Consider the following 26,586-nt stretch of genomic DNA (forward strand, 5'->3'; position numbering starts at 1 on the left):
TAGTTTCAACAACTACATTTGGCAGTAATAACAAAATTTCATGATATATATCCAAAGTAAAAAGTCTTTCTATCTTTCCTTCTTCAAATATCTTTCAAGATCAGGTTTTTATATCATCCACTGTAGGAGATTGTTGGTGACCAAGCATTCTACTCTAAAAAGGAGCAGAAGAAACCAATGTAATACTTCGTTACTTTGGGGTTCATTATAGATGATATAGCTGGCTTCAGGAAAATAGAAAATAAAGACTTCAGGAAAATAGAAAGAAAAAGCAAAAGAAAACTTCCCTAGAGACCCACCACTCAGATCATTGCTGGCAATTGTTAATATTTTGGTTTATTCTTTTTGAGTTCAAATGCATGGATTTTTCTGTTGTTTTTTTACATTGGAACCATACACACATGTGCACACAAACACACACATACACACAATTTTTTCCTTATATATAAATAAAAACATATTTTTTTCACATCACTGGTTAGCATTATATATATACATATGTATGTTATTATACATATATATTATACATAAATTATATATATATATATATATATATATATATATATATATAGTTTTAGATGGACACAATATCATTATTTTATTTATTTTTATGTGGTGCTGAGGATCAAAGCCAGTGTCTCCCCTGTGCTAGGTAAGCACTCAACCACTGTGCTACAACCCCAGCCCCTAGTTAGCATTATTTTTATGTGAATACTAGTTATCTTTTAATGGTCTACTTACTGATTTCTCTATTATGTAATGTTATAAAAGACTTTTATATTTATGCTATAAATGCTGTTATTGTATGAGCTTTTTCCTTTTAACTTGAGGTTATTCACTTTGGCTTGATACCCAAAATGAAATTAAGTAGAATAAATAATATGGACATTTTTAAGGATATTGATACATGCAGTCAATATGTTCAAGAAAAGTGTTCTATACCCAATCAATTAATTAGAAGCCAATCCACAAACATTTTCCTAGAGCATATTTATTGTGCTTATCTTGGGATAGGTTAAGAAAAAAAACTTACCTGTCCCACTCCAACTCTTTATTAGCACTACATTTTGCAAAGAAGACAGATAATGAGTTTTTAACAATTGCTATGAAGGAGGAACTGTAGGATGTTTTACAATCTGATAATATGAAGATCCAACCCAGTTTGCAAAGGATGGTTTTGCTTCAGAAGTAAAGTGAACCAAGTCCTGAAGGATGGGTAGGAGTTAGCAGGATGGGGAAATAAGGAAAACTGGATTCAGAGAGAATCAGCAGCATGTGTGATTGTCCTGAGGATGATATGATCAGGGAGTTAAGATCCAGCTCTTTTAATAGGAATAGAGAGAATGAGGGTTGAAGCAGAAGAAGCAGGTAAAAGACAAGTCAGAGGGGATCCTGTAGGGCCTGATAAGAGAGTGGCCATATCACTTGATCATAAGCACTGAGAATCAAGTGGTTGGTTTCAAGCAGATCAAGGGCATTTTTATTTAAAAAAAAAATCCCTGCCTTGCAGTGTAGACAGAGCATAGTAGAGGCAAAACAGCAGATTTGGGGATATTGTGTGTCTATTACCTTAGTCATGTAAAGATATTGATGGTGTTAGGGTCTAAGGAAGTGGCCTTTGACCATTGGTGGTTCTGGTTATGTTGCTTGTGTGGAACACTGAAGAGTGATGTACACTTGAGCACAGCCAGACTGAGTGGTGGGTACCCCTTTCTTACCGAAACAAGGATGGCACTTGCATAAATGCTTTGCATCAAACACTGGCATGTGAGGTATACAGGAGATTCATGAAGGAAACTGACCATGATTAAAAAGGAATTGATTTGGACTAATTTTTCTGGGTATTGCATAGATTGCATTTATTATATTAGCACCATGTGGATATAAGGTCAGTAATTGAAGGTCAAGTATAGAAAAACACATTTATTGAATATTTTAAGTGTTTGAACACTCATAATTGTTTTAATTAAAAACTTTTTAAAGAGTTTTGGGATGCAGTAAATATTAGATGGTGTGAACATAGCACCAGGCGATTTCTGTTGATGCTTATATGAGGAAATACATACCTGTATTCCAAATCCCATTGCAGAACTTTCCTCTAAGTATTTTGATAGTCTTTCAGAAGGCTGTAGTCTATGATTCATTAAAAGAGGGTTAGGAAGATTCCATTTCTAGCTCCTATTTAATTTACTTTAGACATTTTTAACCTAAGTCCCTTTAGGTTAATATAGTAAACCTGGTGATACTATGTGTCAGATATTAAAATAAGACATTATAGCATCAGTATTATTATGCTGTAGCTTTTGTTGTAAATCCATTTCTCAGAAATATTTAACTTTATTTTGTTGAAGTTATAGTGATTAAGTTATGTGTACTTAACTACCAAAGGGTATGAATGTAATACTTGTGGTATTGATTTACAGGTAAATAAAAAAAAATTTAACCTAAAGTTGTCTTTTATGAAGAATGTTCTATGTAGATTTTTTAAAAATGCATTTGAAAGAATTAGGTAAAAATGACATTGTAAAACTCTATAAATTTGGGATGGTTTTAAGATGGCCCTGCAGAACATGCTTTCTAACTTATGTGATGGAAATATCAGTCTTTAATTGGGATGACCTGGATTGCTGGAAGTGATAACAACACCACTATTTGTTCTGCACTTGCTCCACATGTGTGTCCTTTATTTGTATCATTTCATTTAGATACGAAAACAGTCCTTTTATTTCTTTATTTTACAATTGAAAAATTGGGGCTGAAAGAAAGTGACCCATAAGCACAAGTAATAAATGGCCACATTGAGATAGGACTTCTGCCCTGTCCAGCTTCAAACATATGCCCTCTGCAGTAGTGTCTGGATTTTCCATGGTCAGTCTCCCTTCTCTTCTTTCCCATTCTCTATAGTCCCTGCTGTTGGAACCATCCTGTAGCTTGAACTGTAATTTCAGGACCCCCCTGAGATTTTTACAATAAAGGATGTTTTTGAGAACTCAGGAAAAAGTAACTGGGAAAATCTGTGGGATAGCTCAGGGAGGTCTACTGTGGACCTTGGCAGTGGAGGCCACACCAGAGGCACTTCTTGTATCAAGTGAATGAAGCGAGGCCCCATTAATTACTGTGATGCTTTCGAATGGGGAAAAACTACATGGCAATCATTCTCAAAGTGTGGTTCCTGAACAATAGTGTCAGCAGCACATGGAAACTTCTTAGAAGTGCAGATTCTTAGGCCTCCCCTGAGACCTACTGAGTCAGATGCCCAGCAATGTGTGTTTTATTTAACAATCCTTCCAGATGAGGCTCAGGCTAACTTTTGAGAACCATGGTTCTATGGCTGTGTGTAGCTTTTTTGGTGGTTTATTTGTAGATATAACTAAACTATAGGTAAAAGGTTCCGCTTCCCTTGATATTTTTAACTTCATCGTGACCTTTGGGCAGCCTCCTTGACTTATGTGGTTAGAACCAGGCTGTGTTGTACATTTAAAAAAAATATCAGAGTGGTTGCACCAATTCTCAGCCTCACCAGCAATGTATTGAGTGTGCCCTTTTTTCCATATTCTCGCCAACATTTATTATTACTTATATTCTTGATAATTGCTATTCTGGCTGAAGTAAGATGGAATCTCAGTGTAGTTTTAATTTGCACTTCTCTATTGAGATTCCTCAGCAAACGTGGAATGGAACCACTATTTGACCCAGTTATCTTGGTCCAGAGAATATACCCAAAAGACTTAAAATCAGCATATTACAGTGATGTAGCCACATCAATGTTTATAGCAGCTCAATTCATGCTAGCGAAGTTATGGAACCTAGGTGCTCTTCATCAGGTGAATGGATAAAGAAAACATGGCATATATACACAATGGAATGTTACTCAGCCATAAAAAGAATGACTTTATGATATTTGCTAGCAAATGGATAAATCTGGAGACTATCATGCTAAGCCAAGTAAGCCATTTCCAAAAAAACAAAGGCCAAATGTTTTCTGTGATATGTGGAAGCTAACCCACAATAAGGCAGGGGTTGAGGGTGAGGGGAAGAATGGAAGTTCAGTAGATTGGACAATAGGGAACGGGGAAGGATAGGGAGGATAGGAAAAGAAAAGACAGTAGAATGAATCTGACATAATTTGTCCATGTACATATAAGAAAACAACACAGTGAATCCCACCGTCATACATCCAGAAGACTGGGACTCTCAATAGAATAAGATATATTTCATGCTTGTAATTATATCAAAATCTAGTCTGCAGTCATGTATAACAAGAACCAATAAATAAATAATAAAATATCAGATTTCATAAAATTAGTGTGAAAAACATGCAAACTGTTGGTTAATATTTTCAACATTAATTGCATGCTAACATGATAATATTTTAAATCTATGTGTTAAATCAAATAAATTACTATAATTTATTTCAGGTTGTTTTTTTATATAATTTCTAGAAAATTTGAAGGACAACTTTCCCATAATTTCATTCCTTTTTTTTTATGGGTATGAACACTTTATTTCTGCAACTGTATAAAGCTGCCCCTGCTACTGATGTTCAGTGGCATAAATAATTACTACATAGATGGGTTTTGCTCCTGGAAGCTCAAATACAGAAAGGCAACTGACATTTTCAATGTCTATATTTTGGAGGGCAACACTTTTTCCTGATTTATTAGGATGCCTGTTCTTTCAGCATGGACCTATCAGAAAAAAAAAAAAAAAAACACATAAGAAAAATGAAGTTTAAGAGATCTTGAAATGTGGTTTAAAAAAACTTTTTTTTTAAAAAAGTATTGATTTTGTTGAAAATAAAAATCCAGGGCTCTTCTATTGTATCAAATGGAATGGAAGGCAGACGAAAGGAATGTTGTTACAATTCTCTTCCTAAATCACTATGTTTTTGAATTTCCTGGGACAAGGGTCATGACAAGATATTGAATGCTAGCCCCTCTGGCTTCTTCCTATCCTTTCTCTTCCCTGTCCCAACTCTGGTGACACTGGAGCTTTAAATTGAACAGTAACTTCTGTGGAGTCCTTCTCATTTTATCTGGGTTTCCCTAGTAGTCATAAAAATTGTCCAAAGAATACCAGAATTAAAGCTGGTACAAGTGGGGATTGTTATGATTTACATCTTTTTTTTTATTATTGGTCTTTCAAAATATTACATAGTTCTTAATACATCATATTACACGGTTTGGTTCAAGTGGGTTATGAACTCCCAATTTTACCCCGTATACAGATTGCTGAATCACATCAGTTATCCTTCCATTGATTGACATATTGCCTTTCTAGTGTCTGATGTATTCTGCTGTCTGTCCTATTTTCTATTATCCCCCCTCCCCTCCCCTCCCCTCCCCTTTTCTCTCTCTACCCCTTCTACTGTAAATCATTTCTTCCATTTGTATTATCTTGTCTTACCCCTCCTTTCCTCTTATATGTCATTTTGTATAACCCTGGGGATCGCCTTCCATTTCCATGCGATTCCCCTTCTCACTCCCTTTCCCTCCCACCTCTCATCCCTGTTTAATGTAAATCTTCTTCTCAAGCTCTTCGTCCCTACCCTGTCCTTGTTGACTCCCCTTATATCAAAGGAGTCATTTGGTATTTGTTTTTTAAAGATTGACTAGCTTCACTTAGCATAATCTGCTCTAATGCCATCCATTTCCCTCCAAATTCTATGATTTTGTCATTTTTTAATGCAGAGTAATACTCCATTGTGTATAAATGCCACATTTTTTTTATCCATTCATCTATTGAAGGGCATCTAGGCTGATTCCACAGTCTTGCTATCGTGAATTGAGCTGCTATGAACATCGATGTAGCAGTGTCCCTGTAGCATGCTCTTATTAGGTCTTTAGGGAATAGACCGAGAAGGGGAATAGCTGGGTCAAATGGTGGTTCCATTCCCAGCTTTCCGAGAAATCTCCATACTGCTTTCCAAATTGGCTGCACCAGTTTGCAGTCCCACCAGCAATGAACAAGAGTGCCCTTTTCCCCGCATCCTCTCCAGCACTTATTGTTGTTTGACTTCCTAATGGCTGCCAATCTTACCGGAGTGAGATGGTATCTTAGGGTGGTTTTGATTTGCATTTCTCTGACTGCTAGCGATGGTGAGCATTTTTTCATGTATTTATTGATTGATTGTATGTCCTCCTCTGAGAAGTGTCTGTTCAGGTCCTTGGCCCATTTATTGATTGGGTTATTTGTTATCTTATTGTCTAATTTTTTGAGTTCTTTGTATATTCTGGTTATTAGGGCTCTATCTGAAGTGTGTGGAGTAAAGATTTGTTCCCAGGATGTAGGCTCCCTGTTTATCTCTCTTATTGTATCTTTTGCTGAGAAAAAACTTTTTAGTTTGAGTAAGTCCCATTTGTTGATTCTAGTTATTAACTCTTGCGCTATGGGTGTCCTATTGAGGAATTTGGAGCCCGATCCCACAGCATGTAAATCATAACCAACTTTTTCTTCTATCAGATACCTTGTCTCTGATTTAATATCAAGCTCCTTGATCCATTTTGAGTTAACTTTTGTGCATGGCGAGAGATAGGGATTCAGATTCATTTTGATGCAAATGGATTTCCAGTTTTCCCAGCACCATTTATTGAAGATGCTATCCTTCCTCCATTGCATGCTTTTAGCCCCTTTATCAAATATAAGATAGTTGTAGTTTTGTGGATTGGTTACTGTGTCCTCTATTCTGTACCATTGGTCCACCCGCCTGTTTTGGTACCAGTACCATGCTGTTTTTGTTACTATTGCTCTGTAGTATAGTTTGAAGTCTGGTATCGCTATACCGCCTGATTCACACTTCCTGCTTAGTATTGTTTTTGCTATTCTGGGTCTTTTATTATTCCATATGAATTTCATGATTCTTTTATCTATTTCTACAAGATATGCTGTTGGGATTTTGATTGGCATTGCATTGAACTTATAGAGAACTTTTGGTAATATCGCCATTTTGATGATGTTAGTTCTGCCTATCCATGAGCAGGGTATGTTTTTCCATCTTCTAAGGTCTTCTTCTATGTCTTTCTTTAGGGTTCTGTAATTTTCATTGTATAAATCTTTCACCTCTTTTGTTAGGTTGATTCCCAAGTATTTTATTTTTTGGGGGGATATTGTGAATGGAGTAGTTGTCCTCATTTCCGTTTCAGAGGATTTGTCGCTCATATACAGGAATGCCTTTGATTTATGCGTGTTGATCTTATATCCTGCCACTTTGCTGAATTCATTTATTAGCTCTAATAGCTTCTTTGTAGACCCTTTTGGGTCTGCTAGGTATAGAATCATATCATCTGCAAATAGTGATAATTTAAGTTCTTCTTTTCCTATTTTTATGCCTTTAATTTCTTTTGACTGTCTAATTGCTCTGGCCAGAGTTTCGAGGACTATGTTGAACAGAAGTGGTGAGAGAGGGCATCCCTGTCTTGTACCAGATCTTAGAGGGAATGCCTTCAATTTTTCTCCATTCAGAATGATACTGGCCTGTGGCTTATCATAGATTGCTTTTACAATGTTGAGGTATGATCCTGTTATCCCTAATTTTTCTAGCGTTTTGAACATAAAGGGATGCTGTACTTTGTCGAATGCTTTTTCTGCATCTATTGAGATGATCATATGGTTCTTATTTTTAAGTCTATTGATGTGGTGAATAACATTTATTGATTTCCGTATATTGAAGCAGCTTTGCATCCCAGGGATGAATCCTACTTGATCATGGTGTATAATTTTTTTGATATGTATTTGAATCCGATTCGCCAGAATTTTATTGAGGATTTTTGTGTCAATGTTCATTAGATATATTGGTCTGTAGTTTTCTTTCTTTGAAGTGTCTTTGTCTGGTTTCGGAATCAGGGTGATGTTGGCCTCGTAGAATGAATTTGGAAGTTCTCCCTTTTTTTCTATTTCCTGAAATAGCTTGAAAAGTATTGGTGTTAGTTCCTCTTTAAAGGTTTTGTAAAACTCTGCTGTATACCCATCCGGTCCTGGGCTTTTCTTAGTTGGTAATCTTTTAATGGTTTCTTCTATTTCCTCTATTGTTATTGGTCTGTTTAGATTGTCTATATCCTCCTGCCTCAATCTGGGCAGATTATATGACTTAAGAAAATTATCTATGCCTTCACTATCTTCTATTTTATTGGAGTATAATGATTCAAAATAATTTCTGATTATCTTCTGTATTTCTGAAGTGTCTGTTGTGATATTGTCTTTTTCATCCCGTATGCTAGTAATTTGGGTTCTCTCTCTTCTTCTCTTCGTTAGCATGGCTAAGGGTCTGTCAATTTTATTTATTTTTTCAAAGAACCAGCTTTTAGTTTTGTCAATTTTTTCAATTGTTTCTTTTGTTTCAATTTCATTAATTTCAGCTCTGATTTTAATTATTTCTTGCCTTCTACTTCTTTTGCTGTTGTTTTGCTCTTCTTTTTCTAGGATTTTGAGATGAAGTATGAGATCATTTATTTGTTGGTTTTTTCTTTTTTTGAGGAATGAACTCCAAGCAATGAATTTTCCTCTTAGAACTGCTTTCAATGTGTCCCATAGATTCCGATATGTTGTGTCTGTGTTTTCATTTAACTCTAGGAAGTTTTTAATTTCCTCCTTGATGTCTTCTAAAACCCATTGATCATTCAGCAACCTATTGTTCATTCTCCAAGTGATGCTTGATTTTTCCTTCCTTCCTTTATCATTGATTTTCAGTTTCATTCCATTGTGGTCAGATAAGATGCATGGTATTATCTCTACCCCTTTATATTGTCTAAGAGTTGCCCTGTGACATAATATATGGTCTATTTTTGAGAAGGTTCCATGAGCTGCTGAGAAAAAAGTGTAACTACTTGATGTTGGGTGGTATAGTCTATATATGTCAATTAGGTCTAGGTTGTTAATTGTGTTATTGAGTTCTATAGTTTCCTTATTTAACTTTTGTTTGGAAGATCTGTCCAGTGGTGAGAGAGGTGTGTTGAAGTCTCCCATGATTATTGTATGGTGGTCTATTAGACTCTTGAACTTGAGAAGAGTTTGCTTGATGAACAAAGCTGCACCATTATTTGGGGCATATATATTTATGATTGTTATGTCTTGTTGGTGTATGGTTCCCTTGAGCAGTATGAAGTGTCCTTCTTTATCCCTTTTGATTAGCTTTGGCTTGAAATCTATTTTATTAGATATGAGTATGGCCACTCCTGCTTGTTTCCGCAGTTCATATGAGTGGTATGATTTTTCCCAACCTTTCACCTTCAGTCTATGAATATCTTTTCCTATCAGATGCGTCTCCTGTAGGCAGCATATTGTTGGGTCTTGTTTTGTGATCCATTCTACTAGCCTGTGTCTCTTGATTGGTGAATTTAAGCCATTAACATTTAGGGTTATTATTGAGATCTGGTTTGTTCTTCTAGCCATATTTGTTTATTGATGTTACTAAACCTGATTTATTATCCACTTTGACTACTTTCCCCCCTTTACTGTCCTACCTCCCATTGTTGGTTTTCAATGTTATTTTCCATTTCCTCTTCCTGTAATGTTTTGCCAAGGATTTTTTGAAGAGATGGTTTTCTAGCTGTGAATTCTTTTAACTTTTGTTTATCATGGAAGGTTTTAATTTCATCTTCTATCCTGAAGCTTAATTTTGCCGGATACACGATTCTTGGTTGGAACCCATTTTCTTTCAGAGTTTGAAATATGTTATTCCAGGATCTTCTAGCTTTCAGAGTCTGTGTTGAGAGATCAGCTGTTATCCTGATTGGTTTACCCCTAAATGTAATCTGCTTTCTTTCTCTTGCAGCTTTTAAAATTCTCTCCTTATTCTGTATGTTGGACATCTTCATTATAATGTGTCTAGGTGTGGATCTCTTATGATTTTGCACATTTGGCGTCCTGTAGGCTTCTAGGATTTGGGATTCTGTCTCATTCTTCAAGTCTGGGAAGTTTTCTCGTATTATTTCACTGAATAGACTGTTTATTCCTTTGGTATGGAGCTCTGTGCCTTCCTGTATCCCAATGACTCTTAAATTTGGTCTTTTGATATTGTCCCGTAATTCTTGGATGTTCTGCTCATGGTTTCTTAGCAGTCTTGCTGAGCTGTCTATGTTCTTTTCCAGTTGAAATATTTTGTCTTCATTGTCTGATGTTCTCTCTTCTAAGTGATCTACTCTGCTGGTAGTATTCTCAACTGAGTTTTTAAGTTGGTTTACTGTTTCCTGCATTTCTAGGATTTCTATTTGTTTGTTTTTTATTACCTCTATCTCCCTGTGAAATTGATCTTTTACTTCCTGGATTTGTTTGTCGATGTGATCTTTCATTGTCTGATTTTGCTGTCTCATGTCTTCCTTGAGACTCCAGATCATCTGAAGCATATATATCGTCAACTCTTTATCTGACATTCCATCTGTTGCAGCTATTACCTCTTCTAAAGTTGAGTTGACCTGCATTGCTTGTGGTCCTTTCTTTCCTTGTCTTTTCATACTGCTCGCGTTTCTTTCTGCTTGGTGCAACTGTTGTGTTTTTGATTTTTACCCCCTATTTATTTATATTGCTCTTGTATAGTTGGGAAGTCTCCCTTGCAGGGCGGGTAGTGGCTCTGCTCCTCCTCTAATTAGGGTGATCTGTCTACCCCGCTAATCGGTCTCAGGTCTGCCCCCCCTGCGGGCACGGGTGGCGGCTCTGCTCTGCCTCCACTCCAATTGTGGTGACGTAACTACCACACCCTGGGGTCGTTGGTCCTGGTCTGGATGTGGGTGGCGGCTCAGCTGGGTCCCCACTCCAATTGGTGTGACGTGTCTACCGTGCTGGCAGGCCTCTAGGCCGGTGGGTTGCAGTTCTGCACAGCCCCCACTCTCAATGGGGGTACCTGACTACCTCTCCAATGGGTCGCTGAGCCCCCTCCGGACCTGGGCGGCGACTCTGCTCCACCCCCACTCCAACCAGTGTGACGCGACTGCCTCGGTGTTGCGTGTCCACCACGCTGGCAAGCTACCTGGCCTGTCTTTCCAGTGGGCCGCAGGTCTGCCTGCCCTGCTTGCTCAGATGGCAGGTCTGCACAGCCCCTAATCTAAATGAGGTTGTGCCTCCCAGGGGAGCCCTGATGGCGGAGGCTGACTGCCGGTTCGGGTGGGGCGGGCCAAACCGCTTGGGTTCAGCCGCTTGCAAAAGTGGCCGCTGGCCTCAGGACTCGACTTCTGCACCCTCCGCGGGGCCACCTGTGGAGCCAGGTAGCTGTGGCCACGTGGTTAGGACCCGGGCAGGTGAAGTGGCTGCTCCCAGTGGGAGCTCTAGGCCTCCCAGGGGAGCCCTGATGGCGGAGGCTGACTGCCGGTTCGGGCGGGGCGGGCTAAACCGCTCGGGTGTCAGCCGCTTGCAAAAGAGGCCACTGGTTTCAGGACTCGACTTCTGCACCCGCCTCGGGGCCACCCGTGGAGCCAGGTAGCTGTGGTCGCGTGGTTAGGAACCGGCCGCGTGGTTAGGAGCCGGGCAGGTGAGGCTGCTGCTCCCAGAGCGAGCTCTGTGCCTCCCAGGGAAGCCCTGATGGCGGAGGCTGACTGCCGTTTCTGGCGGGGCGGGCCAAACCGCTCGGGTGTCAGCCGCTTGCAAAAGTGGCCGCTGGCCTCAGGACTCGACTTCTGCACCCGCCGTGGGGCCACCTGTGGAGCCAGGTAGCTGTGGCCACGTGGTTAGGACCCGGGCAGGTGAGGCTGCTGCTCCCAAAGCGAGCTCTGTGCCTCCCAGGGAAGCCCTGATGGCGGAGGCTGACTACCGTTTCTGGCGGGGCGGGCTAAACCGCTCGGGTGTCAGCCGCTTGCAAAAGTGGCCGCTGGCCTCAGGACTCGACTTCTGCACCCACCGCTGGGCCACCTGTGGAGCCGGTTAACTGTGGCCGCGTGATTAGGAACCGGGCAGGTGAAGTGGCTGTTCCCAGAGCGAGCTCTAGGCCTCCCGGGGGAGCCGCTTGCCGAGCGGCTGATGGCTGGGGGACTATACCTCTGTGCCCGAGAGGCTGTCCAAGATCCACTTCTCTGGGACGAACTGTCGCTTCCAATAAACCTACCAGTTCACGGCTGCTCTCCTCTTAAGGGAATTATGCTAGAAGTTCCTCCGTAGGTAGGCTGCATCTGTTCAGGTGGGTCTTTCTTATCCCGTTAAAGTGGAGACGTTGGAATCGCTGCTTCCTCGCCGGCCGCCATGTTGGATCCCCTATCTCCTTTTTTTTTTTTTGAAAGAAACCCTTGGTGTTTTTTTTTTTTTTTTTTTTGAGAGAGAGAGAGAGAGATGAGAGAGAATTTTAATATTTATTTTTTAGTTTTCAGCGGACACAACATCTTTGTTTTTATGTGGTGCTGAGGATCCAATCCGGGCCGCAAGCATGCCAGGCGAGCACGCTACCGCTTGAGCCACATCCCCATTGCCCCAATATTTCATTTCTATTGGACAGCACTAAGTTAAAATTCCACATCAATACAGATAAATTAATTGTTCCTGAATTGTCTCCATTTGCAACGCATTTATGTTTTATTTTTAAGGGGTATGGGGGCAGAGAAGCTTCAGTCTCCTCTTTCAGTTTATCTGAAAATGGACTGCTAATTGTCATTCACTGAAAGCTTTACTAGGTTCTGATCTGGGTCCACTCTACCAGTGTGATCAGTGAAGACACTCTGCCTGTGCCCTTTGGGAATATAGCCTCCCAGCCTAAACCTGGTGGGTGCACAAGATGCCTGGGAATCTTTGAGTTGAAGGATTCAGCATATTATAGATCCCTGAATAATCAAAAGCTTTTTAAATGGTCTTTTTACCTGAAAGTAAAATTGGAAAACATTAAAACCTAAGTAAGAACAGAGGCATATTTGAAAGCAGAAGTATTTCTATAGCTTTGAGACTATATCTACATATCACAGAGTAAGGAAAAAATATTGAAAATTGAATACAGATTTCCTTGATTTGGGATAAAGAACTGTACTGAATTCACTTGGAAGGAAGTTTTGAATTTAATTTTTGCTTTAATCTTTTAAGTAATGAAGCGTTCATCAGCACTCAGCCTGAGTGGGCTTATATATTAATAAGAATTGAAACAGTCCTGCCCACGGGCCTTATAGTTGAATTACAGAAGTGTATAAAGTCATTCCATACTTTATTGCTAAAATTAAAATTGTAAATAAATTGGTTTTATTTTTCATTTTCAGAAAAGGTGGTATGAATATTCCATCCTAAGTAATATAAACATTTTCGAATCTTGGAATCTGAATTTAGTTCACCTTTCCGACTTAAGTGATGGGCCTTTGTTGAAGAATATTGCATTTTACTATGAAAATGAAGATGTAAAAGGTATAACCTTACTATATAATGACAATTAAACTTTCATGCAGAGATAAATATTGCAGAGGTTTTAAATCTTCAAAGAAATTTTATTGAACTTCTAGCATATAAAAGCAATTATTTTCCTTTCTTTTAATCTTTGTTCATTTATGTAAATAACTTTTACTTAGTGATAATCAGAATGAATATTGAATTTCAAAAAATTTATTTCACTAATATCACTCCAAAAGTATTTTGGGGAAAAATGTGTATTTATGTATAAGGCATTTCCAGATAATTTTAACAGTTAAATTTTTCCTTTAAGTTCATGCATAATATTTCTTAATAAAATTACTCTAATTAATGTGATTTCTGCTAGTAGATTTTTAAAAAAAGTACCCTTTTCCTAAAACACAAGTATTTTTATATATTTGTTATGTGTCATTTTTTATATCTTTGGTTTTTTAAAATAGTTTTCTTAGAATAAGTCTACTGACGTTTCTTTTTTGTTAAAGAAAAATAAAAACCATTGTCATGGAACCATAACTGAGCTTTATTGAAGGTTTTAAAAAATATTTTCAGTTGTGGATAGAGACAATACCTTTATTTTGTTTATTTATTTATTTTTATGTGATGCTAAGGATTGAACCCAGTGCTACACGCATGATAGGCAAGTGCTCTACCACTGAGCTACAACCCAGCCCTACTGAAGCTTTTTTGACAGCTTGGGTTTGGTTGCTTTGTATTGCTAACATTGGAATGAACTGACTACCTGTAAATTCAGTGGTCTTTTACTAATTTTTCATCTCTCCAAAATCATAGCTATATGCATTTTTATTGACTGTAAAGTTATGTATGCTATAACATCTTAAAAGCATTAAAGAATAATGAAGAACATTAAATATTTACCATTTGTTATCCTTAGTAACTATAGTTATAATTTTAACACTTATCAAATGGAAAAACAAGAACAACTTTAAAATCTTCTCTCTTAGTCAATACCAGTGACCATTTTCTTCTAGGTATAATATGTATCTCACTGAAAACATTACTATTTGACATATAGTTAGAGCTCCATAAATTTAGCCAAAATGTATGCTTCTATAGTGTTTTTCATTGTTATATAGGCCTACATTTGAATTTGGGAAATGCTATTATGAAGGATTATGAACATCTCTGGAACACTGTATCAAAGTTGGTAACAAAGTTTAATGTGGGAAATTCATTTCCTTTGAGGACAACAAAACTTCAGTTTCTTAGAAAGTCTCCATCACCAATCAAAGGTAACAGATTCCTAATTTAATTCAAAATATAAGCATTGTTTCACTGAAAATGTTTTGAAAGTACCACTAACTTAATGCTGCAAATATACATACTTTTCTGGTATTATACATTTTAATAATTGTCATATGTTTGGGGTGGTATGCAGTAACTATAATTTGGAAGATTTATATTTTGTTTGTAATTAGTGTTGTTGCCAATTTAAAAAATGAGCCAGTTATATGTGAAATTCTACTTTCAGCAGTATGGAAATTTGGATTAACTAAAAAAAATCTCCTAGTTTAAAATGCTTGAAATCTGGATTAAGAGACACCCAGCATTCCTGTGTTGGGGGACAGGAAGATGTAGTTTAAAGGATATACATTGGCATTTATGTAGGATGCACCTCTAGATATCTATTGTACTACATGAGGAATGTAGTTAATAATATTAAATATTATATTTAGAAATATGTATGGTAGATACAACATGGTGAAATTGTATTACATAAAAAATAAAGAATCTTAAAGTACCAGTGATACCTACAAAGGAAAAAGATTAATCTATTAATAAATTTTCCTTTAACAATAATAGAATTCAGAATGCAGTGGAATTATATGTAGTTGTTAAAATATAATTTAAGAATGAATGAGAAATAGGTACAATTTCAGAAAAACAAAAATTGATTTATTCATTATCACAGCATCACTGAAGATGTTTCTTTGTGATGAACTTCAGGTAAAAGAAAATGATCCAAAAGGAGTGTGAGATGGCTGGTGTTGTGGCTCAGTGGTAGAGCGCTCGCCTAGCACATGCAAGGCCCTGGGTTTGATCCTCAGCACCACATAAAAATAAATAAATAAAATAAAAGTATATATATATATATATATATATATATATATATATATATATAGAGAGAGAGAGAGAGAGAGAGAGAGAGAGAGAGAGAGAGAAAGCCACAGGGGATACTTAGGATGTATTGATAGAAGGATTATTTTTCATAATTTAAGGGAAAAATATACTCTTCTATCAGTATGAGTTCTTTCAGACAAAGACCATTGAGTGCAAGTAGTTTATTGATCCCACGAAGATCCAGTAAGAGAGTGCTTAGATAAGATCCAGAAGGGAATAGCACCAATGTAGGAAATGTTCACGAGTTGGTTTCCATTGAAGGCAAGTCCAAGTAAATTTCACTGAAAATCTTGAAAGGTACAAAGTACCCTGGAGGTATCTTAACTGAAGAGCAAGATAATTGAAGTATTTATCAATAAACTCCTGTTGTGACTGTGGGTAAGAGCTGTCTTTAGTGTTTCTGGTCTGCTCCACATGGGCTGTAGGTAGAAAAGTGCTCAGCCAGGGTTGCAGGGGCTTAGGACAGGAAAGTATCAGGGCAATCACAGGAACAGGGGACAGCAAGAGGAAGAGCAATGGCAGTGTACCTAGAATTAAGAACTAGGCACCATAGAAAAAGTCATTCATGAGCCCATTATCATAGATACATCAGAATAGATGCCAGATATATCTGATATCTATGATATCTACTGATCTATCTATCCACCTACCTATCAATCATCTGTCTAGCTATTCTGTGTGTGTTAGGTTATAATATCAAGGAGGACCCAAGAGAATACTGTAATGTTAGAAAATATCTCATTACCACCTATATTTTTCCTTCTTGTTTTTATTTCATTTCATAAAAGAGTGTGTGTGTGTGTATATGTGTGTGCGCGCACGCGTGCGCATGTTTGATCTGAGTGAAACTTCCATCTTGAGATTCCTTGTCTCAAAATGGGGAATAATAAAAGCAAAAATATTTGCAAATAAGAAATATATATATATACAGATTACTCTGTTCATCCATTCATCTACCTACCTATCCACCAATATGCTTAATTTCTGTCTGTTCTGCTGTGTTCCAAAATGTTTTAATGTGGGAAACAGCTTAATAGGCAGGACTGAAATTGATAAATGTAAATAGGATTAATGACAGATATTTTTAATGTGAAGTTTTTAGAAAATATATATTATATTCTTGTATAAATATTTCACATCTATCCTTGTTTTATTTTATTTTATTTATTTATTTTTGTTTACAGATGGCTCTAATGAAAAGCTGCCTAATTTAGGTTTTATTCCAGTGTCATCTGATGTGATCGATAAGTTTACTGGCGACATTTTGAAGGACTTTCCTTTCCTAAAGAGGTAGATGGCCCAAAATGAGCTCCATATGAATAAACACTTGCATGAAATGGATGGGTTACTTATTAAAGATTCTTTGAAATATATTTCACTACATGTAATATGTTCTGTAGTATATAATGAATTTAATATCAAAATATTCAATGATCTGGGCATGGTGGCACATATCTTTAATCCCAGCTGCTTGGGAGACTGAAGCAGGAGGATCACAAATTCAGAGCAGCCTCAGCAATTTAGGGAGGCCCTAAGCAACTTAGTGAAATCTCAAAATAAAACATAAAAGTGATGGGTTGTGGCTCAGTGGTTAAGTGCCCCTGGGTTCAATCCCCAGTACACCTATCTATCTATCTATCTATCATCTATCTATCTATCATCTCTATATCTACCTATATCTGTATAGATAGATAGATCGGTAGATAAATGGGGAGAAAGAGAAAGAGAGACAGAGAGAAAAGAGACCTTTGATCACTCCTATGTAAACATGTATGTGATCTTAATCTTAGAGTACACCACTCTAGCCCCATGTTTTATTGAATGAATATTTGTGGATGGGGATGGGACTGTTAGAAACATGGAGTGGTTCTGGGTTCTTAAGCCTCCTATAAACTGCTGTTTGGATTCTACCACTCGTATCATATCACAGGAAGAAGAAAGCAACCTATGATTTTCAGAAATTATTACAAAATGAAATCTGTGCTGTTATATTTGGAGGCAAGCAATTAGAACATGTGTGTGTTTCTGTTTGTTCACAGTGATGATCCCATCGTCACCTCCCTGGTGAAACAAAAGGAATTTGATGAACTTGTGCATTGGCACTCTCACAGACCTCTTAGCGACCATTATGACAGGACAAAGTGCCAATATGATGGTGAGCCCAGGGACTGGGATGAAATAAATTGAAATTGAAATTGATTTCACTCTCTGTTGTTTTATTTTATAGTGAAAAGTTCTCACATTATCAGCCATGAGTCAAAATTAAAATAGTCTACAAGTATTAAGATGTACATCAGGAAGGATGGTAATGGAAAAATTCTCATTTTGTGTCCTGATGGTTTGTAGGTGTCTTAGGAGAAGGTGCAAAAATATGGCATTTGTCTCCTCAAGACCTGGGCTTGGTTTTAAGAAAAGATAGTTTGTAATTTGAAAGATATATGTATTCCGTGGAGTCAAATCTGGTGAGGCCTAGTCTTTCCACCAACTTTCACTGTGGACTGCATGTAACAAATACAAGCATTGCCACCTGCCTTTGTGCTCAGGGGTTCAAGCCACAAAAGGAAGCCACAGAACCACTGCCAGTAGATCAGCAGAGCTTGAATTAGGAATCTTGTCTCCTCAGTTCATTCCTTATCTTCATCTCACTTTTATCTACCTCTATGCTTACCCCAACCTCCTTAGAGTTGACAAAACTTACTTTCAGAAGACGTTAAGGGATTGCCCAGTAAGTATGCGCCAATGAAATACTCATCAGCCTGCTTATAGAAATAGCTACCAAGATTCCTGTAAGATAGGAGGAGAGGCTTTAGATGAACCATTCACATCTTTCAAAGTGGTTTGACTTGTTGTACCTAGATTCAGACGTAGAGAAATTAACCAGCGTGGTTATTCCATTCAACTGAACATTGAAGTTTCTTTTTTGGGTGAGGGGATATGGGAGTAATTCATACCCTGATTGTTGGGCCTTGCTATGTCATTGGGTTTTTAGAATGAAGAGAGCTTTCTTTAGCTGCCAAGTTCTTGGTCTGTGTCTGTGGTCCAGAGTAAGGATTTTTTTTCTTTCCATAGAGTGATGCAAGAAGTCAGACTATCTTACATGGTTTTCTTTTTTGATTCTGCTTCTACCTTTCTTTTAACCTCATTCCCCAGGCATGTGAGAGATTATGTCCCAAATGTGTCATTTTTTGGTAGTATCCTAATATTTGTTTTTGGAAGTAGGCCATGAAAAGTGCTCTGTCACCTCAGTAAGTAGGATGGGAAATGACTCTATGAAGAAGAGACAGCCTGAATTAAGATTCTCTTAGCAAAAGTAATCAGCTCAAACTACTGTCCCATATCAGAATGAAAATACATGTCTATGGGCTGGTGGGAAGAATTAGTAAGAATGCCACTAGAAAAAAAATAGCAATGTTACATGTTCATCTTTCATTTTTCAGAAAAATCTAGAGATCCTCATGTTCTTAGATCCTTGCAAATGTATCACCGTTTTCAACGAATTTATGGGAATTCATTAGAATCAGTCTCTTCAAAACTCATCATAAGTCAAGGTGTTAAGCCAAAGAAGGATTGTCATGAGCCCAAGAGCAAAAAGACACATGTAAGTTTTGACAAATTCTACGGATTTTTACTTAATACTTAAGTTGATGTTTGTTTATCCTTTGGTGGTTAATTTTTATGTGAGACTTTTTTCATTTGATTACTTAATGTCTTATTTACTTGCTAAGAAAGTCTAACCCGCATGCAAAATGTTATATACAATCCTCGGTACATAACAACATATATTTATGTGGAAAAGAATAAAAGACATCAAGTGACTAAAGGTTTGGATTTAGAAATGTTGAAGTAACATTAAAAATACAGTTGTTGATTAGTTAATGACATTGAATACCTTTTTTTTACATAAGTGGTAAAATAGGTAATAAATAACTGTCTGCTCACTTTTGCTTAATAGACTGTCTACACTCTTCCAAAGCAGTTAAATTATGAGTTAATATACTAATTTTTTTGGCTGGAAGATTAGAATTATTCATCTCCTCATTTTTGTGCATTATATTCCTGCAATCTTACTGTTTTCCTCCTTGGAATGTTTTTTTTCTACTGAGGACCGTACTGAGAATGGAGTAAATAAGGAAGATTCAAACCTATGTCTGGTTTAAAACTAATAGCTTATCATGTGAAAATTAACAATTAATATCTTTGATAATATCTAAGTACAGAAAATTTGGTTAAAACTGAATTTACTGATTTGATGATTTTAGGCAAAGGTTTATTTCTTCTTCTTCTTTTTTTTTTTTACTAAAATGAGCAACTCATTAGAATTTTGTCTATTTCTGTGAAGATTAGGTAAAGTGTTTATTTTACTAAAGATAGCCTCTAGAATTGAAGGTTTCAATATATTAGAGAGTGCCTGATAAACAAAACCAATCCTAGCAAAGACATTTGTCACCTGTGTGCTTTATTGAATGAAGCAAGCATGGTGAAGTTATTAGAAATGAAGCATATGAAGATCCCACTCAGCCCACCCAAAAAAGAAAAGAAAAATGAAAGAAAACAACAACAAAAATCTTTAGTCTCACTTTAAAATTTTTTTTTTAGTTGTAGATGGACACAATACCTTTATTTTATTTACCTTTTTATGTGCTGCTGAAAATTGAACCCAGGGCCTCACACATACCAGGCAAGCACTCTACCACTGAGCCACAACTCCAATCCCCAGTCTCACTTCTGAGTACTTACTTGGGAAAATTTTGGCAAGATCAAGAAACTTCCATATCTGTAGACCTCTAATTTGCAAACTGGGAGTGACAACAGACATCAGTCCACAGTTTGAGAATTTATCTAAACAGTTCTTTTATATTCTATTCAAGATAATGCCCAAAATACCATGAACTATTCTAGAATGTTCTTAGTGCTTTTGTGAAGCCTCTCCTTGAACTGCTTCAAAAATGCAACCAGATATGGAGAATGTTTCAGCTTTTGCTTTAATAGTCAAAAAGAAGCCTCACCAAGCCCTCCTGTGATGGCTATTTCTTTTTCATGATAATGACCTTCTCATTTTTATAGAAAAATTTATTTCAGTGAGACCACTCAATTAAACTTTTACTTTTATTTAGGAGTATCATGAATCATCTTCTTCTTTTTTGAGAGATGTTATAAAACAGTAAATTTGCAAATATTCTCATCACACAGTATAAGAGATGAAGACTAAAAAAGATCTCATTCTTTCCCCCATTATTAAAAATTAAATAAATAATTTCAAAGAAATTAGAACACCTTCATAATTTTATAAATATACTCCCCTACCAACAATAATCTAGGTTTTCAGATGAAATGAGATTTGTGCATGTCGAGGGACTACAGCTTGCTCTTATTTTTTTGAGACTGAACTATGTGGAATGGACTCATAATACAGAGGACTTAGAAGGTGAAAGATTTGGAAAGCTCAGATATTGTTAATTTGAATTAAATAATTAGAGAGTGATGACAATTAAAATTGACTTCATTATAAGCAAATGTTTCTTTCTTTCTTTTTTTTTTTTTTTTTTTTGTACCAAGAGTTGAACCCAGGGGCATTTAATCACATCCCCAGAAACCCCCCCCCCCATTCCTCTTTTTTAAAAGAGTTTCACTAAGTTCCTTAGGGCTTTGCTAAATTGCTGAAGCTGGCTTTGAAATTGAGATCCTCCTGCCTCAACCTCCTGAGTCACTGGGATTACTGGTGTGCACCACCACTCTGGCAAACGTTTACATATTAATTCCATGGCTAACCAGAATAGTGGAAGGTTTGTTAGAATCCTTTGCTAATACAATACTCCAATTTGTCTTTGTAGATTAATAAATCAGATTGATAAAAGCAGGTAAAAATGAGTCTGTGTGGTGTTGAAGTCAATTGGAACCATTTATCTAGGCAGGGGAATTCGTTTGTCTCTGTGTTGGTTCTTCTATTCACTCCTGTCCATCATCTTTTTCTTTATGGAATCATCAAACATTATGGACTAAATGCTTTGTGCTTGGCACCTGCAACATCTATGGCATAGTGCCATCAAGGATCTCAATCTAGTGAAGTATGACAGTAGAATTACATCTGCAGTACACACTGATGAGAGCTTTGATAGACGCCTGGTCAGAGGAAGGATGACATGACTTGGACATGAGAAAGTCAGGAAGATCTTGGTGGTAGAAATGTCTTGAGCCAGTAGGGATAGGAAGGTGCTTTGGGAGAAACGGAAGAGGGTTGGCCATGCTAGAGAGAGTATGACATGCCACTGCACAGACATACAGAAGAGCAGTGGTGTCATGCTACTTTGATTTCATTATATTTACTCTTTTATGTATAATCTATACCAACTAGAAAATTAGAAGTTACCTACAGAGAGCCTTTATACTTACTAACTTGATTTGTCATATGTTTTTCATTGGCAGAGGCTTAATTTTAAGAGCATTAAAGAAGATTCTTTAAATTGGACCATTATCTTACACCGTTTACAAAGATCAACGCAAAATAGGTTGAAGGCTTAACATTTGAATTGACCCTATAAAACAGCTAGAATGTACTTGTTGATTGATTGTATGTCCTCCTCTGAGAAGTTTCTGTTCAGGTCCTTGGCAGCCAATTTGGAAAGCAGTATGGAGATTTCTTGGAAAGCTGGGAATGGAACCACCATTTGACCCAGCTATTCCCCTTCTCGGTCTATTCCCTAAAGACCTAAAAAGAGCATGCTACAGGGACACTGCTACATCGATGTTCATAGCAGCACAATTCACAATAGCAAGACTGTGGAACCAACCTAGATGCCCTTCAATAGACGAATGGATAAAAAAAAATGTGGCATTTATACACAATGGAGTATTACTCTGCATTAAAAAATGACAAAATCATAGAATTTGCAGGGAAATGGATGGTATTAGAACAGATTATGCTAAGTGAAGCTAGCCAATCCCTAAAAAACAAATGCCAAATGTTTTCTTTGATATAAGGAGAGTAAGAACAGAGTTGGGAGGAAGAGCATGAGAAGAAGATTAACATTAAACAGGGGTGAGAGGTGGGAGGGAAAAGGAAAGAGAAGGGAAATTGCATGGAAATGGAAGGAGATCCTCATGGTTATACAAAATTACATACAAGAGGAAGTGAGGGGAAAGGGGAAAAAAACAAGGGGGAGAAATGAATTACAGTAGATGGGGTAGAGAGAGAAGATGGGAGGGGAGGGTATGGGGGATAGTAGGGGATGGAAAGGCAGCAGAATACAACAGACACTAGTATGGCAATATGTAAAACAGTGGATGTGTAACCGATGTGATGCTGCGATCTGTATACGGGGTAAAAATGGGAGTTCATAACCCACTTGAATCAAAGTGTGAAATATGATATGTTAAGAATTATGTAATGTTTTGAACAACCAACAATAAAAATTAAAGGAAAAAAAATAAAAGGTTTCCAAAGACAAAAAAATAAAATAATAATAATAAAAAACAAAACAGCTAGAATAAGACAGTGGAAAAAAGGCTTTAAAGAATCTTCTTTAATGCTCATTCAAGAAGGGAAGATGGTCAAAATCATTAATACACACTCACAAATATCGGCCCACTCATGAAGGGTCATCTTGGAATAGTTCCAACTTTTTTCAAAATATTGTTTCTTTTTTCTTGGGCAGGAGACCAAGGCTGAAATAATTGCTAGAGAGAATAGGAAGAGGTTACTTGAAAAGGAAGAACAAAAAGAAGAGCAAAAATGGAATGCTCTGTCATGTTCTATTGAAAAAAAATTGAAAGAGAATTTAGTCTCTGGAATAAAGAACCTGGAAGATTTTCTGAAATCATGTAAAAGTAACTCAGTGAAAGTTCAAGTTGAAATGTTAGGGTTAACTGCCTGCTTGAAAGCATGGAAGGAACATTGCCAAGATGAAGGTATGTGATTTTGTTTTTCTTATTTGGGGGAGTTGGAGAACTAACACAAATGTAATGATGACAGCTGTCATTTATTAGCTGGAAATTTGTGTTATAGGGCTCAACGTACATGGGAGACTGACTCAGGAAGATCACAACTTCAAGATTAGCCTCAGCAACTTAGTGAGACCCTGTCTCAAAAAAAAATGCTCAGTAGTTAAGCACCTCTGGGTTCAATTCCCAGTACCAAAAAAAAAAAAAAAAAAAAAAGACTTACATACGTTATCTGATTTTATGTAGGTACTATGATCGCTATTTTATTAATGAGCAATGACATTGTAGAGAGGGTTTCAGTAGTAAATACCCAGGAGATTTATAAGCATTATATGCCAAGTAGTGCTAAGGGAAATGACAAGGAGGCACCCAGGGAGAATCTGTCATTTGCTTTTGGGTTCCAAAACAAATACTTTCTTCCTGGATAAATAAAAATTCTTGTTGGTCTACCATGCTTGGTTCTCCCAAAGTTTCTGTGGATTCCATGTGCTCTACTAAAATTGCAAGTAGTAGAAAATAAAAGAGGCAGAAAGAAGAAGACAAGGTGAAATAGAACTGAGTAGAGATGTGCAAATCAATAGCAGTGAAATAATCATGTTTCATAATACCTCTGACATGACAGTTCTTTTGAGTAAACCTAATGGATCTGTCAGGTTGAGCATTTCCATACTCATGTGAGTCCCAGGTTCTCCTGGCCCCAGACTTTCATTCTACTGTCTTCAATCTGCTTTAGCAAAGCCAGCCTCTCACTGGGTATTTTATCCCAGCCAGGGGCAAAGGCTTAGCTTAGCCTGTTCTCTCTTCAACTAAGGTATTGAATCAGGATTTGCAGTTGTCTGCTACTGAGAGATCAGAATTCACAGTGGCTTAAAGAAAATCCTACTTTATTTCACTCATTTAAATGAGGTTCACACATAGGCAATCCTGGGCTGCTTTGTGACATTAGGTTCTTTCATCTTTGTATTCCCTTATCCCTGTTGACATTCTTCTAGTTATCTTGTTTCCCTAGATGACAGCATTCTAGAAAATATTAGGAGAAAGGGAAGAAGGCAGAACCTTCTCTCTGCAGCTCTGTGTCTCTCTTTTCAGAAGCTTTCCTAGCTATCAATTTCTGCTTAGAAGTCCTTAATCAGGACCTAGTCACAAGACTACACCCAACCACAATGGTTCTGGTAATGTAGACTTTTACCCGGGTACATCGAACTTCCCAATAATACAGAGAATTAAATAAGGAATGTTGAATAGAGAATTTTAAAGAAGCATTTGCTACAAAAAATGTCCTCGTCCTTATTTTTCATCTACTGAAACTCCACTTATTCCCTGAATCCATTTCATGAAATGTCTTTCCATAAAGCCTCTCTCGGTAGTCAGGTTCCCATAATACCTACAGGGTCAACCAGGGAACACGCATTGTCTTTCTAAGTGAACTGGAATTTCCTGAAGAGTCAGAACTCCCTACTAAATTTCCTGGGTAGTCTCCTATAGCACTCAGTAGGTGTTTGGTGATATTTATTAAATAGATAAAAATGAAAAGAAAGATGGAGTCCAAAGAGCCCTGATATGGTAAGAATAAAAAGATTAGCAGAAGGGAAGAATAAAAGGGATACACGGGGCTGTGAGAAATGGAGAGGGATTATCAAAGTTTGGATCTGGCAGTTGAATTGAAGGGCTCCAATATTTATACCAAATACTTATGGTCAACACTTGTGCTCAATAATGTTGCTAAGTTTTTACCAAATATTTAAAGTTGTACCAATATTTTTTTTGAACATAGTAGAAGAAACATGAAAATAATGAGGAAAATATTTACTGTTCTCATTAAATTTCTACAAAGTTCACATTTAATGATCTTTTTTCAATCATGAACTATATGATTTTTCTTTTTCTTTTTTTAATCCCTGATACAGATATTCTCAATAATACATAGAGATGAAGCGTGAATAATTAAACTTTAATTTTATTTTATTTAGGCCTTTGTACTCCCAAATCTCCATTAATGCCAAGTAAGATAACAAATTTGAATAAGATAGGTTAGAATAATTACTCTTGGATAATGAAACTTTATTAATTTGATGCCTTTAATAAAAATTTGATTTTTTAAATTCTTTTTTAAAATATTTTTTTAGTTGTAGATGGACACACTATCTTTGTTTTATTTATTTATTTTGATGTGGTGCTGAGGATGGAACCCAGTGCCTCATGCGTGAGGGGCAAGGGCTCTGTCACTGAACTACAATCCCAGTCTCTGATTTCTTCATTCTTTACCAAGGTAAAACCACAAAAGATATGGAGATACCCATTCAAATGATGAAAAGGATCCACTCCTTGATAGAAAAGTACTCAGAGAATTTACAAGAAGATGATCGGCAACTCATAGCCAGATGCCTTAGGTACTTAGGATTCGAGGAGTTGGCATGTTCCTTACATCCAACCAAGGTAATGTTTTTAGAGCAACTTTGTTTTAATAGAATAATTATGAGTTATAATATGGTAATACAGTCATCTCTTTTAGATTTTTTTATTGAAAATATTATCATTATTAGTAATATACATGCCCAATCTTGAAGTATAGTCTAAAATTACAAATCTTGAACAAATGCTTACCGGGACATAAAAATTAAAAGCCAGATAATTTTGAAGATCTTTTAAACTAATCTTAATTCTATCAAAACATCTCAAAACTATAGTGTGATTGTTCAATTGTTTTTAACTATTTATCAGATTCATAGCCACAAATACCATGATGGATATTTGGAAGTCTTGATGTCTACTAGTTAATTCACAATGAAGAGAATGATTTAAGTGGTAACATGTCCATGAAATTTAAAATGGGGTTAAATGCTTTTCACATGGAAGGAACTCAATAATAAATATTTTAATCATTTAAATAATGTTGTAATTTAAAATCACTTTCAAAATAATGTTTTAAAATAATATAGGATGTGATGGATGACATAAAGAAGAAGAAAAAGAATAAATATTCAATTGGCATTGGGCCAGCTCGGTTTCAACTGCAATACATGGGCCATTATTTGATAAGAGAAGAAAGAAAAGATCCAGACCCAAGGGTCCAGGATTTTATTCCTGACACATGGCAGGTAATGATGTGAATGCAAAAAATATTCTTGCATTTTCTTATTATATGTGAACTTTGGAGTTGCTCATTATTGTTTTATGTATTATATTTGGTATAGGCTTTTAAATATT

At 36.7% G+C, this 26,586-nt stretch overlaps 1 protein-coding gene across 1 annotated transcript in view; it reads left to right on the forward strand.

Annotated features, from left to right (window-relative positions):
* The window catches only part of LOC113183458 (putative ATP-dependent RNA helicase DDX60), a 112,888-nt gene that overhangs the window by 24,412 nt on the left and 61,890 nt on the right, over window positions 1-26,586 (forward strand). Inside the window, exons 9-16 of the mRNA XM_077792565.1 lie at window positions 13,158-13,299; window positions 14,397-14,552; window positions 16,626-16,731; window positions 17,481-17,596; window positions 18,879-19,039; window positions 23,094-23,346; window positions 25,649-25,815; window positions 26,319-26,477. Coding sequence (XP_077648691.1) covers window positions 13,158-13,299; window positions 14,397-14,552; window positions 16,626-16,731; window positions 17,481-17,596; window positions 18,879-19,039; window positions 23,094-23,346; window positions 25,649-25,815; window positions 26,319-26,477 — 1,260 coding nt within the window. The remainder of the gene's footprint in view (window positions 1-13,157; window positions 13,300-14,396; window positions 14,553-16,625; window positions 16,732-17,480; window positions 17,597-18,878; window positions 19,040-23,093; window positions 23,347-25,648; window positions 25,816-26,318; window positions 26,478-26,586) is intronic.

The sequence above is a fragment of the Urocitellus parryii genome, chromosome 14 (assembly GCF_045843805.1).
Source record: "Urocitellus parryii isolate mUroPar1 chromosome 14, mUroPar1.hap1, whole genome shotgun sequence".
Lineage (NCBI taxonomy): Eukaryota > Metazoa > Chordata > Mammalia > Rodentia > Sciuridae > Urocitellus > Urocitellus parryii.